At 42.2% G+C, this 20,465-nt stretch overlaps 1 protein-coding gene across 1 annotated transcript in view; it reads right to left on the reverse strand.

Moving 5' to 3' along the window:
• Window positions 1-4,720: 4,720 nt before the first annotated feature.
• CYP26B1 (cytochrome P450 family 26 subfamily B member 1) overlaps window positions 4,721-20,465 on the reverse strand; it is a 100,782-nt gene continuing 85,037 nt past the window's right edge. Inside the window, exons 3-7 of the mRNA XM_075855631.1 lie at window positions 16,823-17,047; window positions 12,415-12,690; window positions 11,081-11,236; window positions 9,272-9,553; window positions 4,721-8,353 (exon numbers count right to left, since the gene is read on the reverse strand). Coding sequence (XP_075711746.1) covers window positions 7,961-8,353; window positions 9,272-9,553; window positions 11,081-11,236; window positions 12,415-12,690; window positions 16,823-17,047 — 1,332 coding nt within the window. The 3' untranslated portion in view covers window positions 4,721-7,960. The remainder of the gene's footprint in view (window positions 8,354-9,271; window positions 9,554-11,080; window positions 11,237-12,414; window positions 12,691-16,822; window positions 17,048-20,465) is intronic.

A 20,465-nucleotide genomic window follows, 5' to 3' on the forward strand; every position in this document is an offset into this window, starting at 1 on the left:
TACTGGAGCAGACTACTGTGTCCTCTATGCCGGAACTTATACAATATATCAATCATTCTTGGATTATTGAAAGATCTATTGCTTCGATCCAGGGGAATAACAATATGTTGTATGCTCCGAAATGGGAATGATCCGTCTATGAAGAATTTTCCGGCCGTTCTCTAGGTGATTCCCACTTTTCGATGCCCTGGAGATTACGGAGAAAGATTCTATCCATCGATTAATAGTTATTGATTACCTTAGAATATTAGACACCAAGGACGACTTCTGGGAAGATTGTTATCCATGGTTTCTCCAGATATTTAATAGAATAACTAGTCCTCAATCCTAAATTTTGTTTGTCTTTTTGCCGAATATAAGGATTATACTTAAATCAACACCTCATCTGATACCGTCCCCCTGAAAACAGGAATAAGCGTCTTTATTGATGAGATACCGTCCCCCATTATTTAAATACTTTTGGAAAACTTCCGTTTACCATTATCCAAGGCCAATACAAAGATGGCGCATCAAATATTCCCAAGGAAAGACGGTTCCTACAAAAACATAGACGGGATTCTTTACTGTAAGAGCAATGAGATTAGGGAACTCTCTGCCAGAGGAAGTTGTCATGGTTGATTATATAGAAGGGGTCTTGATGTTTTTCTTATTATGGGTACTAGATGCGGAGATGGGTCATTGATCCGGTGATTGACATATTTTTTGTTGTTCCTTCCTCTGGATCAACATTGTAGACTAGTAAGTTGAACCAGATGGACGTCAGGGGTTTGCACCTGGGCCACAAGACCTGATGGGGTCCAACGGTCAACGTGAGGAGACCAGAACTATTAATGATTCATCATAGTTGGCTGCCTTGTAGTAAATTTTGCACTGGGGACCAGGAGCTCCAAGTTACCCCTCCGATGAACGACCACCATACTATGTACCTATAGACCATGACTATTGCCATACATCTTTGTAGGTGATTGTCGTGGCCGATGTCTCTGCCAAATTCAGGTTTTCGAAGAATAAAGAAATCTTTGGTCAGCAAAAAATACCTAGTACCCCCCCCCCCCCCCCCCGCATACACGCTCCGTACTCGGCATTGAGTTTCTGCAGGAACAAAATGTAATTTATTATTTTAAATTGAAAATCATAGAGGTTACAAAAAGTCCAAGAATAGCGTGCAGAGGGGAACACCTGCTGTGATCGTTGTTGCTCCTGGAATATACCCCAGATGTGGCTTCTTTTCCATATCTTTTCAGCATAAAAAAATGGGAAATGGATTCAGAGCCTGCGGTCAGGCACCAGAGAACCTCAAGTCGAGAGCCCCTCGGTCTACGCCGTCAGCCAGTGCACTCGCTCCAGACAACAGCCACTTTGTACTTGCTCCGTCAGAAATCTTTGGAAAATTTCTGTTATAGTAATTAAAATGCAAAGTATAAGAGGGTAAACAGCCGTCTGTTTGCGGAGGGATAGACAAGGGGGTTTTGGGTCGGGTTCAATAGGCACTTTCCACCAGAGATGGGGGAGCAGTAGAGAGTCAGCGTGTTTTGGGAGGATTACAAGAGACGACCGCGCACGATTGTATAACACTTGACTCCCTCATGTCTCGGTGGATTTTATACCTTTCATCCGGCCACAACATCAAAGCCCAGATCCACCATCGACAGGCGCAGACCAGCTCTTCTTTAAGAAAAACATCTCTTTTTTCATTCAATATTTTATACATGGACGGGATCCAAGATGATTGACTTTAGCAAACATCATGAATTTAGGGTGTGAAGACTTTTCCAGCTATTATATGGTCCTGATTCACTGTTGGACCTCATTCACACTTCTCCTGCCCAGCGCGCTCCTTCCCGGGCTCAGCCGGCCATAGATGAGAAGATTCTCCTATGAGTTGACGAGTGCTCCGATCATTTTTTCTGCTCCCATATTTTTCTCAAGAATGGGAGATACATTTTATATGAATACCATATGATGGCTTTGCCCTACAAGTATTGGTCTCCAATAATAGTAAATGTCACATCAAATTTGAAAGTTTGAACTAGAAGACGTCTGACCAATGAAAAAAAGTTTCCACCCGTCGGAAATGATCATTTTTAGCACCATGATTGTGAGATCATTTGGATCAGTAATGATTGTCTTGATGTCTATAGTCAGTCCCTCATACTGGTACTATCCAGACCTGAAGATGGGAAACATCTGCAATCAGTCTGGGGCAGACACATTCCACGTAAAACACAACCCCTCGACATAGTCAACACCAGGGATTCCCAGTCCGTCTCCCATACTGGTACTATCCAGACCTGAAGATGGGTAACGCCTGTAATATGACGAGGGCAGCCACATTCAGCTTAGGACCGTCATCGACCGCCATTCATATGCTTCAGGTCTGGCAAGCGCCAGCATGGGAAACCCTTGTGCCGTCAACTTGAAAAGAACGCCCTTTGCCAGAGTATATGGACCCCCTAATCTTACACAGCTAATTTTGCAGAATTTATCATAGAACCCCCCCCCCCCCCCCCACACATGGCTCTCTAGAAAATCTGTGATCATTTCGCCAGTCTATAGCAAACCATAAGTCATTGTCAGCCATGAGAATCAGCAAGACAGCTCCTTCTACAGACAGACCCCCGATGATCAGCTGATCTCCGCAGGTTTAGCTCCTGGATCGTCCAGCCATAGATTTCCCGCTTCAAGTCAAAGGTAGTACTAAATGCTGGTCATTCAAATAAACAGCCAATGGACAGACTTTCTCCGACAAAGTGTGAGCGACTCTCCACTGGCTAATATAGGAAGGTCCTGAACAGGGGACACTCTTTGTGTTGTTCATATGCCTTAATAGGGCAAATTGACAGGGGTTCTCATGATGAGACAACCCCTGAGATGGAGATTATGAGATTAGAAGAAAAAAAATTCTAGACACAGCGCCACTCATGTATAGAGGCTGTATCTGGTATTACATCTCAGCCCCATTCAAGTCAATACCAAACACAACCCAAGAGTGGTGCTGCCTCTGATTCAAGGTGGCAGTAGCCGTATTTGCTGTGCACAGGTCACGCATGGTATCTCCACCATGGTTTAACCCCTTCCTTATGATCTGAATTGTAAGATGGTTTGAGACCTATGATATGGATTTAGTATGATGTAGATGGGTTGTGGTCAGATCTTACAGATATCTTACAGATATAAATGTCTAGCAGTTGTTAGGGTGGATATTTCATTGTACTGGAGGAAATGCCAAACTTTTAAGCAAAAGTAGAACTTGTCCTTCGTGATTAATTTACTTCGACTTTACGAATATTATTGAGCCAAAAGGGATACACGGAAGGATAAAAGGGATCACACGTCGTGAAACGCGATGATTTCCATCTCCTGCGGACATTTCCATATGACATTTAAGCTTGATGGTGGCATTTTCCTCACATCTAGCTGGGGCGTTACAGTGTCTCAGGCTCGGTGTCTCCTAAGTAACTGAAATATTTAGATCACACATCTGGCAAGTGAAGGAATATTATATGTAACGCTTTACTCTTTCAGCTTTTTGACCTATATACATGAGGCTCGAGGTCAATTCAGTCCTGTATTAGAAAAATATCCCAAAAATAATGCTGGGTAGAAAAAAAAAAAAGAAGGAGCGGGGGAGGGGGAAGTGACAACTGAGTATATTCATGAACCCATAAAAGTGGTCATAATTTTGCAACACTTTAGTCATTACTTTGCCAAATTTCCGGAGGGCTTATAGGTTCTGTTCACTAAATTTACCCTAAACAGGGGCATAGTATTACATGGTAATGCAGATGAAAGGGGCGGAGCCCTGACAACTTCCTTTTTTTTTTTTCTTCTTCTGATGACTTAATTACTATGTATAAACATATCCAAGGTCAATATAAATATTTGTTCCAGCACCCGTTTAATATATTCGACTGCTTGATTTAGGTAATTAATCCAAAGAATGTGTTCCAATGACAATATGTGGGAGTCATGAAATTAGACATCTCCCTCTCGGGATTTTGTTTTTTCATTTCTTCTTCATCAGTTTGTTGCTTGTGTATATGTTGAACGTTAAAGGGGTATTCCGTATCATAAACATTTATGGCTTATCCCCAGAATATAGGAGCGGGAATTTGCCGATTATTGCCGGACGCATTCTCGATAGAAGTTATTGGACAAGTGGCCGTTCTCCCAATCGGTAAGGGTCCCAGAGGTGACAGCCAGACCTATCAAGAGTTTATGGAATATCTTATCGATGTGCCATCATTTTTTATCATAGGAATACCTCTTTAATATGTAATATTTTTGAAAAATTGCGTTATAATGACCTAGTTGGGATTAGGACACATTCGGTAAACCAAGGACCAACATAACATAAACAGGGACCAATCGAATTTTCTTATTATAGGACTAAACATCAAGACAATGGATGGGTGAATGTGCTATCAGATGCTATGGGGCCCTAAGGGCTAGTTCACACGGTGGCCACGCAAAATTCACTGTGGAACCAACGGCAAGGAGATTCCTCCGTCCCATTGACATCACTGGGAGGTTCGGCGGGATCCTACGTGTGAACATTCCCTTAGAGGACTGGATTCCCAGCCTAGTTCATCACGTTGCCCTCACCCATGGGAGGTTGTGAACAGGGTTCGGGGGAACCAACCCAAGAGTCACCAATGATTAGCCCCTCTGATATTCTTGTTATGGGCCCCACTATTATAATGACACAACAAACACAATGTTTTTCATTTTTGTCCTTTTTATTACTCAACTCTATAAAATTGTTGTACTGATTATTTTAAGATCACAAAATACACAACATAAAATTTTAATATATGACACATAATATTATATACATACATCAGAAAAAAACACATTACATATAAAACAACAGACATGTTCATTGGGCATCAACTTATAATAACCAAAAAAAATAAAAATAATAATAAAAACACAAGTGCTTCTTTTAATATTAAAAATGACAGCTATATAAACATATTAATATCTGGACCATGTATACAAATACAAGGGAAACCATACTTTACTCAAGAACAATTATTTAACAACAGGAGGGGGCAAAAAAACTTTATACTAAACATCTATCTGAAATATAACCAAAGTAGAACTTATAATAGTTTATAAAGTCAGATGGGGGGGGGGGACAATGTCAGCGAATGTTGCGTAGAAAATATTCGAGTGAATTAGCCCATCAGACGGGACAAGTGAAAAAAAAAATCTGATATTCAAAGTGCTTAATCTGCAAATCTATTGCAGGACCATGGCGTAATGTTATTCTCTAGTCAAGTTGTATGGCAAGGAATGGCGAAGCCTCAAAAAGCTATTACATTGTGGCACGGTATCAATGGCGGCAGTGGACTGAGGGGTAGAGTAATGCAAAGGGCATCAAAAACAGATCTCTTCATATCTCCATATCATATAAAACTATAGACATCTGTCTAGATACATGTAGATGTATAACAACGTAGACATGGATGGAGAAGCTGAACCTCGACTGTTTGGTCCTTGCCATAAATGTCAAAGGGTCCAGACGCAGAACCCAACATGGTCCCTCATGAACAAATTCAATGATATAAGGTGACACTGTGAACATTGTAGGTAAAAACTAATTAATCCAAACCATGCTCAGCCTCATACACGTCACCATAGTTGTCAATGATCAGGACAGGGCTGGACTGGCCCACCAGAAGACCTGAGAATTCTCTGGTGGGCCCAAGGTCTAACTGAGCCCCTGAGGTCCAACATCACCCTCCTCTGAAGCTGGTTTATCACGTTTTGGATTATTTCATGAATACCCTTTAGTCTATGTGATATATGATGGGTGTGAGTGATAACAACAGAATTTACAATTGGAAAACTCAATTAAAAAAATATCTGAATATCAAGAAAATTGGCCAAACGCTCTTGTTCTGTATAGATGGAAAGTGGGACCTCGTAAGATGGGGCAAAGTACCTCAGTCTACACCGGATATGGCCAGAGTCGTAGAAGACATCAGAGTAGCTTTTCTTGGTCCTATCATACAACCAATGAACAGGAACGATATTTGGCAAGAGTAGGAACGAGTTTCTACATAGATATTCCGAAGGCTGGTCTGATCAGGGGGCAAGTTGACCAATGAAGTCAAGTGTTTCTCTTTGGAACAAGGGGGTAATGGAAGAGATGGGCCATTTGTGTGATGCAACTGAAAGCCATTGGGACTGACATGTTTGACCCCAACATCTTTATGATTTTATAGAGTGAATAAATAGTATATAAATAATACACAGGGTAGCATATAGGTTGCACTCCAGTGACTGCTCTTTCCATCTAACATCAACCCCATTAATATAAGATTTATCTAGCTTACTTATAACCAAATATCCACATATATATATAAATCCAGGCTTATTTAGACGGTAATTAGGAAATATGGAAAATGGAAATACTAAAGTCTTCAATACTAGGGCCCCGTTATGAGAAGATGGAAAAGGTCCAAACATTTTGGAAAAAAAAACGAATTGCCACATTTTTTGTTGATCTATCAGGAGCATAATGTGTCGTATCATCATCTGTCATATAGTCATTGAATGCGTCCTATTGAATGAAAGATGAGATGGTACGAAGGATATCGATCATAACCCGGATTCTGGAATGTTGCCGCCAAATCTTCTCAAGACTCAAAAACAGCAAATACGGCCTCAAACAATTATACAAAGAAGAATAGACCATAGAGAATGTAGATTGTCTGGCAAGAATATTAGGCATGGATTTCGGCTAAATTTTTTTGATTCGAACAACTTTGGGTGCACATGTCAGGACAAGCGATGTATCTACGGCTTGGCCCAACAGAACATGGACTTTAAGCCATCAGCAGTGTTATACAAGAAGTTGATCTCACCAATTCTGTGTGTCTAGGAAATTTTTTATCAAGCCCATTAAAAAATAAAAAGGCCCCAGAACTACTAGAAATAGGAATGTTGTAGAGGTAAGATAATGAACAGATCACCGGGTCTCCTGGCTCTTGGACGGATCTGTGGGGAAACGTACTGGCCTAAGAGACAATTGGGTAAATTAAGGCACTGGCCTCTAAATCTAGAGATCCTGTAAAGACTAGGAATAGGATAAATCCTCATATATATATTTCCTTCTGTATTACTCCTGGTAGCATGGACCTGCTCGAGAGCCTCCCATCGGGACTATTACGACAGAAGATATTAGAAAAGAAAAAAAAATACTAGCTGAGTAGATTGAAGACCATTCGGCCCAACCATGTTTATCACCAAAGTGCTATAATGGGACGGGGAGAAGACCTATCAGTGGTGTCCACCTTTAGCTTCATCTTCGACCTTATTGGATAGAACATTCTGTGCTTCCAGTGATTTTGCTGGGTCCTACAGTCCAGATGTTGACCACCATGGTTGTAATGTAAACTCAATAATTGCTAGCATTCTATGGCTGTAGAACACTCAATACGTTGACCCGTCACAACAAGCTTTAGTCGAAAAGCTTTTTTTTTTTTCTCATAGACAATACAATAAGGCAGGTCTAAAACAACAGTAGGAAAACCCTGGTATCCCTGATGTGTGTAACACTGAAACAAGCTTTTGGAATAAAGATGAAAAAGCAACTTTTAGGGAAGGTCTTGTAATCAGCTGAAGACCACCCAAGAATCCCTCAATAGAGGCCAACCAACTTTCAATCCTTTCATCAAGTCAATCTCCAGCCGGTGTTCTCCACGTGTCCTTTTCTGCAGCAGGATTCATAAATACCGGACCTGGATCCATTTTTGTCCCGTAAAATATATATGTTAATATATTTAAGTTATGTATTCCACAGAGATATATTCAAGGTTTGGTGGCTCGGTATACTTAAGTTACTTTTATGGATATACTTTTCTTGGTCATTACTGTGTAGCGTGTGCTTATTTCCCATTTTGCCTTCTCCTTGATGGTTCCAAAACCAAATAAATGAAGATATCGAAGGCTACACTGTTGCTCCCAACATGGCTTCTGTCTCCGTCACGATTTCATTTTGGTTGGAATCAAGTCCATAAAATTTGACTTTTAGTTCGCCAGCTGGATGGACCACAGGGACTGGCATGATTTTTGGAAAAGTTCTGGTTGCCAGTTCAAACCTGCTCATGCTGGCCAATTCTATTGCCAAGGTCTTCAAGAAAAGTTTGGCCAACTGTTTTCCCAAGCAGTTCCGTACTCCACCGCCAAATGGCAAATAATGGAACCTGCCATCTTTGTCTTCTGTACGATCTTGTCCAAAGCGATCGGGGTCAAAGACCTCAACATCCTTGAAGACTGGAGCTGTGTCGTGCGTGTCTCTGATGCTGTACATAACGCTCCATCCTTTTGGAATTTGGAAGCCCTGTGAATGGGGACAACACATTGCTCCTGTTAGAATAATCCTATAAGTATGGTCAGTGTATTACTAGTTATCAGATACAAAATTATACAAGGGGGGGTTATTTTACTTTCTTACCTAAAATACATCCACCAGTAACACTCTTCCACACATGGAAGAGTATGGAGAATAGAAAATGTAAGTACCTCCATCAATAATTGTCACCCCCATCGCTTTTTCCTTCCATCTAGCATAGCCGCCAAGGATTAATGCTGGGGACTATTCTGGTTAAAGGGGCTGTCCAGTTTAGAAAATCCATTTTTAACCCATTTTTCTCATTACATTTTTATGTTCTGATGTGGGTAATATTTTAAGATAATTATATTCATCGACAAGATTCTTTGAGGGGTTGTTCAGTTTAGAAAACCCATTTTCATACACCCTCTTAGTGACATCTGGGGTAATAGACGGGGGTTAGGTCTTCTGTTCAGGATTCTCATCTCTTGGCCAGAGTGTCTCTCGATCTGGAGGACCTGTCCTGTCCTACATTACACAGACAACCTATTGATTTGAATGGACACTGTGTAATACTTCAATTCGCCTGTGGTGGCACTGCAGAAAAATTAAACAGGTATCCCCACAGATCACATCTGATCACTAAAGGTCCCAGCAGGGGGACACTTTGTGACGTGCTTACTGTCAAGGAGTCCTTCTAACAAGTAGGGATTGTCCTAAGCAGAAAACTCCTTTAAGAAGTTCCTACTGATCACGACGCTACTAGGCTATTCTCTTGGTCAAGCCATGAGAAATGTCATCATATAATCTATACCAAATATTTTTGATTACTGGGCGAGCTGAAATGCCTATCTAGTCAGGAGAGAGAATATTGTATTTGTGAAACGTATTCTTAAAATATTTTTTGTTTGTGTCCACGCTACTTACATCCAGCTCGAAGGTTTGCAGGACTGTCCGATAACCTCCTGAGATGGGGCTGAAGAGCCTCAGTAGCTCCTTAATGACGCAGTCGAGGTAACGCAGACTACTGATGGTTTCCACACGCAAGGCACCCTCACAGACGCATCCATTATGGAGGATTCCATTCCCTCTAAGCTCCTCTCTCAGCTTTTCAAAGACTGCTGGGTGCTTGAGAAGTTGCATAATAAGTGAGGTGCTGGCACTTGCAGTGGTGGCATAAGCTGCAAATATCAGTTCCAAGGTGGCATCCTGTGGATGGTAAAAGAAAAGTGTTAAGAGAAACATTCCTCAAGAAACGTTCTCCAAGTTTAAACACTGAACACTGGTTGTCTACCAACAATGGTAAAAAAGTTTTTGGTTGACCTGGGCAATATGGACATTTGACGGACTCCATTGACCCAGTGATGAAATCGTGCTACTCCATCCTACATGAAGAAATCAGACGCTAACTAATCTTTTTTCAGTGGCTGCCATTCAACAAACAGTCTAGATACTTGGTACGGAAATCAAGTTGGGCAAAAGCCAATGTCATTGATTTATGGTGTCTGCCATTACCCCATATGATGTAACCACATCTGAATCCAGTAGAACTAACTAATCTCCTGCCATTCTCGAGAAGCAAATGAATCTCAGGCAAGAACAAGCAGGATACCTTCTCTAAAGCCGATGTGCCTCACAAGGAGAAGAACAGCAGGAAAGCTTGTAAGGATTACTGGGATAATCGAAATAATAATTCAACATTCACACTGTTTCTGACTGTATAAAACCCATAAGAACATGGACTTTGTAACTTAACGCTCAAAGTCAGGCTGGCCCACCAAAAGGCCCAGAAGGTCTTCCAGTGGACTCCGATTCTGAAACTATAATTGGCCTCAGCCAAAGCAGAGTGCTTGAGGTCCAATCTATAGCTGATCGTGGATCCCTTGCTGATCCCGTCTCTCACATTTTGGGTTATTTTAGTCCATGTGTCATATTTTATAGAATGGACATAATGTGAAATTATAAAAAAACTCTGTATAGGCGATACATTTATTCTAAGAGTCTAAGGCCTTCAAAATATATTCCTGTAGTGAGCCAAACACCCAGACCCACACTGTTCATACTCAATGAGCAGCTAGAATATCACAATCTACATTTCATATGTAATAATATTAACCTCTTCTCTTAGACCAGTCAATAGTCAGATACAATCTGGCAAATTCCATTGGTACCATGCTGGATGCCAGGTATGGAATGAACAATTGTGGTATATTCCATTGGTACCACACTAGATGACAGCTATAGAATGAACAATTAAGGCATATTCTACTGGTGCCAAGCTGGATGCCAGATATGGAATGGACAGTTGTGGGAAATTCCATTGGTACCACGCTGGATACCAAGTATGGTATGAACGTCAGATGATGGACATCATCAAGGTGGACAATGAAGACTCCTTTCAGAGCTTTAAAGGCCACCTCAAGTGAAAATGACCATTAACAACAAGTCTACATGATGGGAACATCTGGCAATTTATCCAACATTCAATCCATGAACTTCCTTTAGACATCCTGGGGTATTTTGCACTCGACACTCAAAATATTAGGTCAAAACGTGTTAATACAGAATAGGGAAAGACTTCTGTTTGGTGTTATAGGCTTTTTATATGTAACTTACAACAGACAATTATCCGTGATACCAAGTTGGTCATCATTGGTCAACATAGTAGATGTCTAGTCTACATACTGAGGTTGAATCTTGTTATAGGGAAGTTTGTTTTCATAGAACGACTCTTACCTTAAGCTCCTGCATTGTCAACTCATTGCCATGCTCCTTCCCACTCTCAATCAGGACATCTAGAGCGTCGGTATAGTCTTTCCCTTGTGTGTTCTGCAACTTCTCCTGGATGGCTTTTTCTAGGCCCTTCAGTAGGGTTTCTCGAGCTTGAATACCCTGTTGAAGAAGAAAATATGACAGGCATTAGACTGGTTGGCATTGACACCGTATAGATCTATGACCATGAATTCAAATACAACCAATGTCCTTTAGGCAAGGACTTGACATGGTCGACACACATCGACGCAAGTAACGTGACGCAACAGACCTTGTGACCTTCCACCTGACACAATGCCTGCGAATTTTCTTAGTCATTTTCGAGGCATAGGAAATTATACACCATATCCCTTGCACGTCTCGCACTGCCCTAAAACCCATTAAAAAGCTGGTATTTCAAAGGTGACTATAAAGCACAAAAAGGCCTCCAAGTTCCTTGATTTCAGGGACATTTCCTTTAATCCGAAACGAAAAAATTAATTGCCTCCACCTATTAGTCATGAGTGAGGAGTGAGATCTTTCTTGTGATGTTTTTATGCTTTTTTTATGAGTAATACACTAGTTTAAGATGAGATTCATCAAAAAGATTCTTAAAGGTGTTGTCCAGTTTAGAAAACCCATTGTCATACACCCTATTACGGAATTCTGTGATAATAAAGGGGGTCCTTGATAAGGATCCTCATCTCTTGGCCAAAGTGCAGCGCGGTTACATAGTGTCTCTCTAGACGGACCTGTCCTGTATTACACAGAAAACCCATTGATATTAATGGACAATGTGTAATACGTCATGTCCCCTGTGGGGGTGCTGCAGGGAAAATGCTTACTCACTGACTGGTTTCCCTACAGATCACAGCTGATCGCTGGGAGTCTAGGCAGGGAGATACTTTGCGATCAGCTTATTGCTAAGAAACCCTTCTATCAAGTAGGGATTGTCCAAAGTGGTGAACCCCTTTTAATAAAACGTAGAAACCAGAGCATTATAAGGCGTCATAAATAGGTCTGGTCGGAGTCTAAATGACTTACAGGTACACAGTATCTTAAGGTCTATGGATCATACTTGGTACCACCTTATAATAATGACCAGAGCCACCATGTTGGCTTGTCTAACCATAAAGTTTTTTGACCCAAAATTCCACCCATGAAATTCACATTCTATACTGTACCCCTGCCATGGACCTATATGCCATAGAACTTTCCATTAAGAAGCTAGATCTTACACAAGGACTCATGTACAGTTTTATGACATGGTCTATTAGTTATGATGTTTGGATGTGGGCGATGGTCTACAGGACACTTACCCTTCGATAGCCGCTGAATGGCAAATCCACCGGCAGAGAGAACACATTCTCAACAAACTGTTGAAACACCCGGAACAGATGGTTGAGTTCTTCATCGGAGAGTCGGAATCCTAACAGGACCCGGATTGCCATACGGAAAGTCAACTTTTGTGCCTCACAGTAGACGTTGACGGATCCTGGATGACTGCTCCAGACCCTGAAGGTGTCTTGGATCACCAGTTGTATTTTTGGAAGGTAGGTCTCCAACGCCTCGTGGCTGAATATTTTTGAGAACACCTACGAATGAGAAACAATGACACAATCAGTTCGATTTTTCGAAACCTTTTAGACTTATTTCTAACAGAAAGGACACGGCAAGATCAACAACGAGATCTGTAATGCCAACTCCACCATGTCTGCCAATTCTAGCTCGGGCGTAGCGTTCCTACATGGTTGCTTTGCAACCGTTGAGCAGCTAGAGTCTAAAATAAGCGTGGGCTTCCATGTGCCAAAGTAAAGTTCAGCTTCTTGAAACAGGATTGACCAAGAGTCGAAGACCAAACTACGGCAGGATATTTGTCAGTCTGAACTCGTAAGAAACATAAGCAATGTATGAATTGAAGAATTTCCCCACCAGTCAGTAAATGTAATACTTTCCTGGCTGCCGCCCCATTTTCACAATACTCCTGTTTACCGAGGTTTGCGCTTGGTAAGATAACATGTCTGTCTTTTCATCCATAATAGAAAGGTCCCAGTAGTCAGTGACTAAACGTTTCCAAGAGGGTCTCCTAAGTATACAGAGGGGGAAGCAGAGCTAATCAAGGGGCAACGCTGAGGAATATGGGGACTCGAGATCACTGCGTTGTGATGTCCTACTTCCCCAATCAATAATGCCCCTCCCCCATAATTATATATAATATATCTATCCGTTAATAAAAAACGTAGCAGCCTTATGATCTAGCCGGTGGCTGAGGGCCAAAAGAATAAACTCATATTTATAATTAAATACACAATTTTTAGACCTTGTAAGAATTACAAACACACAAATCCATTCGTATATTTGAAATAAGTCCCATTTCTATAAATGGATGTACCCGCAGCACCGTGTCCGGCTTTAGCACAGATGTAGCCACGTTTATCTGGACTCTTGTAACGTGCTGCAGCGTGATATCACACAACACAAGCCAAGTTTCTTGCCACTGTGTATTTAATGCGCTAAAAGTCAAGATAAAGATGGCTACATCTGTAGGTGCTTCATATGAAATACAAGTAGTGCACCCCCTAGTGTACAATGTATGAACTGTTTCCACTATGACACGGGTGGTATTGTAGAAGCCTTTTCAGTTCTATATACAGTCCAGGATTTCATTCCAACCGCATCCCTATAACATCACATATCCCACAGCCCCCCAAATAATAAGAGATCCAAACAAGGTGACAGTCAAAGTGCAATGCTCTGATTATCTCCATCCTGTTCACCAGGGTGCAATGCTCTGATTATCTCCATCCTGTTCACCAGGGTGCAATGCTCTGATTATCTCCATCCTGTTCACCAGGGTGCAATGCTCTGATTATCTCCATCCTGTTCACCAGGGTGCAATGCTCTGATTATCTCCATCCTGTTCACCAGGGTGCAATGCTCTGATTATCTCCATCCTGTTCACCAGGGTGCAATGCTCTGATTATCTCCAACCTGTTCACCAGGGTGCAATGCTCTGATGATCTCCATCCTGTTCACCAGGGTGCAATGCTCTGTTCCCCTTCCTTGCATGCATTGCTATGAAGTTCTGGCCATAGGGAGAACAGGTTTCGGGGTGAAGCCCGTGCTCCCCATGTAAACACTGGGTCTTGAGTTTTGCTCTGAAGCTCCGGATCCCGTCACCAGGAACGCTGCAAATACCAGCGAGCAGAGAAGGAAACTGCTGGAGCCCCGGAGACATTGATGGAAAATACATGGAAAACTTTATCCACAGCAAAGACTTGTCTACCAGGGAATCAATGATGGGGGCACTGGGGGAAAACAGGAGACTAGACCCTCCTCACATATCATTACCCAGCATGCTCTACCCCAACAGATTATGAGACCATGTGATGTATAAACTGCACAGTCACCGATCACTGATCATCACAGAAGTCAAAATGTGGTTCAAAGGACAAAATAATTACTATACAGGTAAATCTATAGCCGTGGACACAAGAAAAAGAAAGGCTGTTATACCTTATACATAGAAGACTACAACCCCCAACATGACCCGACCACTGGACACAGCCATAATCAATTTCTATTATACTCTAGACATAAAATACTACAACTCCTAACATTGAGAACACTACAACCCCCAACATGACCTAACCACTGGACATGATATAATTCTATAATACTCTGCACTACACCTCCCAATGTGACCAGTGTCCTACTACAATATGACCCTGAGATAGGATAGATAGGATAGATTTACACATTGCCGCTCTTCCCCTTAATACATGGAAACCTGGAGGATCATGTGGTACACCCCCAAATATTTCTCTGCACTGTCATGTGGGGTTGTGTTTTTCTGAACCTCATGGGTGGGCCCCCATAGAATCCTCTGCCAGTCCTACAGCCAATCATTGACGGCCTGGACCTTACGTCTAGAAACCTCTGACCCCGCCCCCTTTCGGGTAAAGCCTAAATCCTGAGAAGTTCCGGAGATGTTCTCCTTCCTTCATTGGGGTCCGAGTCATTAGTAACAAGTCTCCGCTCTACATTAGGAAAGCTTTTATTATACAAGATGGGAACGTCCTGCTCTCCCCACAGGAAGAAATCCTCTCACATATTACAAATCTCCGCCAAGCCGCTCCGTAAATATAGAGCCACTTTCCCGCGCCGGCGGAGGGTAACACAGTGTTTTCTGCTGTGATATAAATAGGAGCTCGCCGCCACACAGACGGCTCTTTGAAGCCTCAGCGCCGGCTGTGCTGTAGTGGGGTTGCCGCTTTAAGAGGCTGGTACAGGAGGGGTCCGCCACTGGGTTACTGCAGTTCATCCTGCACGTGCCACAAGTAGCATACACACACAGAGGCAGACACGGTCAGGGATCCCTTAAAGGGGCTGCTATTGTTTGGCTGCTTCCAGCGAGCGGCAAGAGTCTACAAACTTAATGGGGACCACCGAAGAATCTTCACGGTTAACCCCTGATACGCCACCGCCACAAACGAAAGACGAGGCTGCAACTCAGCCCCTGATTCTGCAATCATTGATTGGCGTTTTCCAGGGTAGAGGACACAATTTAGTTTATGGAGTTAAAAAAAAGTAGTTGCCAAATGCAACATAGGGGTGGTCCTCACTAGGGACCCCCTCCTCTAATAGCCTGAGCAAAGAGCAATTACAAAGAGTAGAACTGGGGGATTCAATGACTCCGTCCATTACATGGAAATCCCACTGACTTTAATGGACATTAATCAACTCAGAATCATTAAAAGCCGACTGGCGGGGGTCCAGTAACGGGACCCTCAACAGGACCCCCTCATTGTGGGGTCAAGCAGCCACTGAATAGAGTGGTTTAATCCCATCAAAGGCTAAAAACCAGTACAGACCTAATATTTCCCACAGCGGAGGGTTTGTTACAATTGTATCCAGTCTAGACAATCCTCTGTGAGCTAAATACATCACTTTCTCTCCTGTCCTGATAGTTTGTTACAATGTATCAGTGCAAGTAAAATGTATCAAGTCATAGCAGGAAGCTGCCCGGGATTCTCTTAAAATATCCATCCCCCTATGGTGCCTAAAAAAGTATCCACACCCCCGGAATATATCAAGTTTATCTGTATATTGTATCATAACGTATTAAGTGTCACTGCTAACATGTGACGTGAGGGGTGTGAATACTTCTGCATTGAATTATTTTGTATCAGTATGTAGATCACTTATTCTCCACATAGTGATCTACATCCTTATTCAATTATATTTTATGGGCACTACACCCCCAATGGTAACAGTGAATGGCTTGATAAGATAGTAACTTACAGTCCGCACATTCACCTTTCAGTGGCCATCTTCCATATTAGGGCATATGGACATTATAGAAGGGGGTACCCCGACCCTCATTTATCAGCCGGGGTGGAGAGCCGCTATGAAGACTGGCAGCCATGTACCCTACCTGTGCCCTCCAGCTGATGCAGAGAAAATATGTGGCCTGGGGGATATTACCCGATCAACCCATAGGCATTCTGTACCTCCCAACCGGATTGCCCCGAAAGGCAAACCTAAGAGGGGTGGGGCTTATACAAATGTGGCGAAAAATTTATGGGAGGTTCTATGGGTGTTCCTGGGCGGATCGGGGGGCGGGACTTAATATGTTCAGCAAATTGGCAGTCGAATATTTGGAGGTATCATTTGCTATAGGGGTGATTGGGATCAGGTAATCTAACAATTGGTTTTGCCCCTTACCTTTCTCTTATGCCGGTGGATGTCTCCAATAGAATTTGTCAGGCTGTTGGGCCCCAGTAACATCCGTGTGCTGCGGGGCCACTCTGCACTAACCAGGTGGTGCTCCCCCATCAGGATCTTCCTTACATTGTCAGCCCCTGTCACCCTGATGACAGGACGACCAAGTAGATGGGTCTTGAACACGCTGCCGTATTTTTCTCTTCGGGATGATTGGAAATTGGAACCCTGAAGGAGAGACAGAAAAGTCAAAAATTCATTAAAAATAAAAGTGAAATAATCAATAATAATACAAATAAACTATATCAAGAGAAGCAGATGAGCCAATAGTTAACAGTCAAACCCCTAGGGGGCGCTGCCAAGCTGACAAAACGTGAAATTACTCACACGGAGGGTTCAATAAATATTATTACTGATCGGGGGTGGACTTTAGGATCCGTACAGACAATTTAATTGGCCAGTTTCAATGTTTTAGTAGCCAGGCAATAAGAATTTATATCGAGATTAATAGAAAACAACCCAAAAAGTTTACCAGGACATTTTTGAATAATGGGTTGAATTATCTCCCCTCTCCCTAATCACTGTGCTATAGATGTACAACTAAAACATTTATTACACATCATTCAATTTATACAAAAATGAATGTCTTTTTTTTTTTTTTGAAAAAAATAAAACAAAATATAGCTTAAAAAAAACATAAAAGCTAAAAATAACAAAAAAAAATATCGAAAAACTAAAAAAGTAGAATATAAAAATTTTAAATAGATTTATGAACTAAACTGCTAGTAGTATCTAGGCCAGCGAGTGAAAAAACTATTTCAATTTTGTAATTTTTTATTATATATGTATATTAAAAAAAATATAGAAAATTATAAAATATTTTTTTTTCTCAAACACGTCTTTTTATGACTTTCTTTTCAAAAATGTACAATTATGTCTATCCCGTAACCTTCTTCTACAGAACCCGATGATGTTTACTAATGCAGGAGGGATTGCGTCCCTTGCAGAGTGGCAGCATTGTGCCGGACGACCATGACGGGCACCGTGCTACCAGCCAGCTGGCCCCGAGCAGATAGAGCATGGCTGGTGTAATTACTGTAGGTGTTTGGCTGCAAAGGGTCTGGACGCAGAGAAACAGATGTGTCTGGTTCTGCAGACTGGCAGGCGGAATAGTGAAAGGTGCATTGTCTGGGGTCACATACGGAGCTACAGTCGGGGTGTGAAAGGTTACGGAGCAGCAATCTCAATGATTACAAGGTTTTCCCTCTTACTTTCTGCCTCAATTACCGCGCTGTGGAACCTACGACTGCGGAAAACCTGGGCCGTGGCGTCTCTTAAAGAGAATTTCCCCTAAAATGACAACAAAAAATCCCACAGTAATCTCCATATGTTCTGCATTCGTATCTATCTGTTTGACCAATATCTCCAGTAAGTATTACAGCCCCAAAAGGGATGTTACCCAGCTTTTCCAGGCCACTGAATGGCAAACCTTTCCAGTTATGCAATGAAGCCTGCCGGACTTTATTAAAGTGGAAATGCCCGGCAGAGGGCAGGGGGGAAATTTCAGGCTGGAATGATGGAAAATGTTTCTTTGAGGTTGTGGTTATTAGGCTGTCCCAGCGCACGGCCGGTAATGTGACAAAATACGCAAACATCCCGCGGCCGCCCACGTCAACACATCAGAAAAACACAATATTCATTAAAAAAAATATATATATATATATATACCCTTGACCACCGGAGGGGATACAATAAGAATGCTCAATATTCATGTCCCCTCTCCTGACATGTCTTTTTAGTAAATAATTTTATTCCCTACGAAACAAGAATTCTGGAGCATCTTTTCCTAGAACATTGCATTGTTTCGTTCCTCTATTATTCCTCCTAGAAATGTATGTATAAATTGACGAGTGTTACCATTTGGGGGTGTGTCCTTACCCAGCCTGACACTGTCCAATAAGTGCTGACAGAGTGAGACTGTAAGGACACGCCCCTTTAACAAATGGAATGTTAACACCCAGTTGTCAATTTATTCATACATTTCCAGGAGGAATAGCAGAGGAATGGCACAATGCAAAGTTTGAAGAAAAGATGCTCTGGAATTGTTATGTCATGGGGAATACCAGGAGAGGTGACGAGTCTTTTAATTATCTCTCAATGAGTGGAACCCCCTGTGGTTCCATAGAGGTCACCCACGAATCCCAAATACATGACAACAACTGGATCCTTGACCAAATCAACTTGAACCTCCCACCTTAACCACCAATGAGCGAAGAGATGTAGATCTCTGGAGAAGACAATTATGCTAGAAAGAGAAGAAGAAGCAAAGTGGAAACAATCACAGGAACCATGATCATGAAGATCCTAAAGGAAGAGGGGACATCCTGAAGGACACTCCATATGGTCAACTGGTGTCTAATAAGACTCGATGGGACAACAAGAAAGTCTCTCTAAAATTGGATGCACCCGTCTTTTTTTCCATGGACCCCGGATACCGGACTCTACACAGGGTAGAGCAGTCACCGGCCACCATGGATGGAACGTACTAGTACAGTGAGATTATTGCTCATAACCAATGACACTCTCCATACGATGCCGTGCAGCTTTCACTATGAGCTTCACAAATTTCCATACACCCTATTAGGGAGTTAATATCGGGGGGTTCCCTATTCAGGACCCTCTTGGCCAGAGTGGAAGGGGTTACATAGAGCGTCTCTGAAGGACCTGTCCTGTCTTACACACACAACACAGTGATATGAATGGACACCATGTAATGCTTAGTTTCTCCTGTGGTGGTGCTGCAGGCAAATTGAACACTTACTGCGAGGTTTTTACATAGATTACAGATGATCGCCGGGGATCCCAGCAGGAGGACACTTTGTGATCAGCTTATTGTCAAGGGACCCTTATAACTAGCAGGGATTGAACCCCTTTAAGGTCACTAGGCCATTGAATTGAATGCAGGCTACAACCTGTGTTTTTTAGGTCTTCATTAGGCCATGAACAGAATAATAATATAATAATTTGGCCAATTCAACCAAGAACCAGAACGTGATAATCTAAACATCTATGGTGACCAAAGCCGTGGATTATGTTGAAATACTGGGCTGACATAAAAGGGTCAAAAGCAAATATAAAATGGGGCCCCATTCCTGGTTTTTGTTGATCCCACCACACCCCCCCCCCCCCTCTATACAGAAGAGTTTGGCATGTATTGCCCCCTCACAAATATGTAGAATATTGAACAATCCCTTCTTATTAGCGGACTCCCCCAAAAATAAGCTGATCACAGGGTATTCTGCTGCTGGGACACTCTGTGATCACTTGTGATCAGTGGAGGAATCCAGCAGCAAGTGTTAAACTTCCCTGCAGCGCCACCACAGGAGAAATGAAGCATTACTTATTAAAATTCATGGACATGCCGGGTCCTCCAAAGAGTCCTCCAAGAGACTCTTTAAAGCAAATTTCTGCTCTGGCAAACAGATGAGGGTCCAGAATGGGGGGACAACACCCTCTATTAACTCAAAATTACGCCCCTCCACCCACTTTCAAAACAGCCCAATATAGTTCCACCAGTTTATTATTTTACGCCAACCAGTCTCCTCTACTGAAGATAAAAAATAAATAAAAAAACTGCTAACGTGGA

This window comes from Rhinoderma darwinii, chromosome 1 (genome assembly GCF_050947455.1).
Source record: "Rhinoderma darwinii isolate aRhiDar2 chromosome 1, aRhiDar2.hap1, whole genome shotgun sequence".
Classification (NCBI taxonomy): Eukaryota; Metazoa; Chordata; class Amphibia; order Anura; family Rhinodermatidae; genus Rhinoderma; species Rhinoderma darwinii.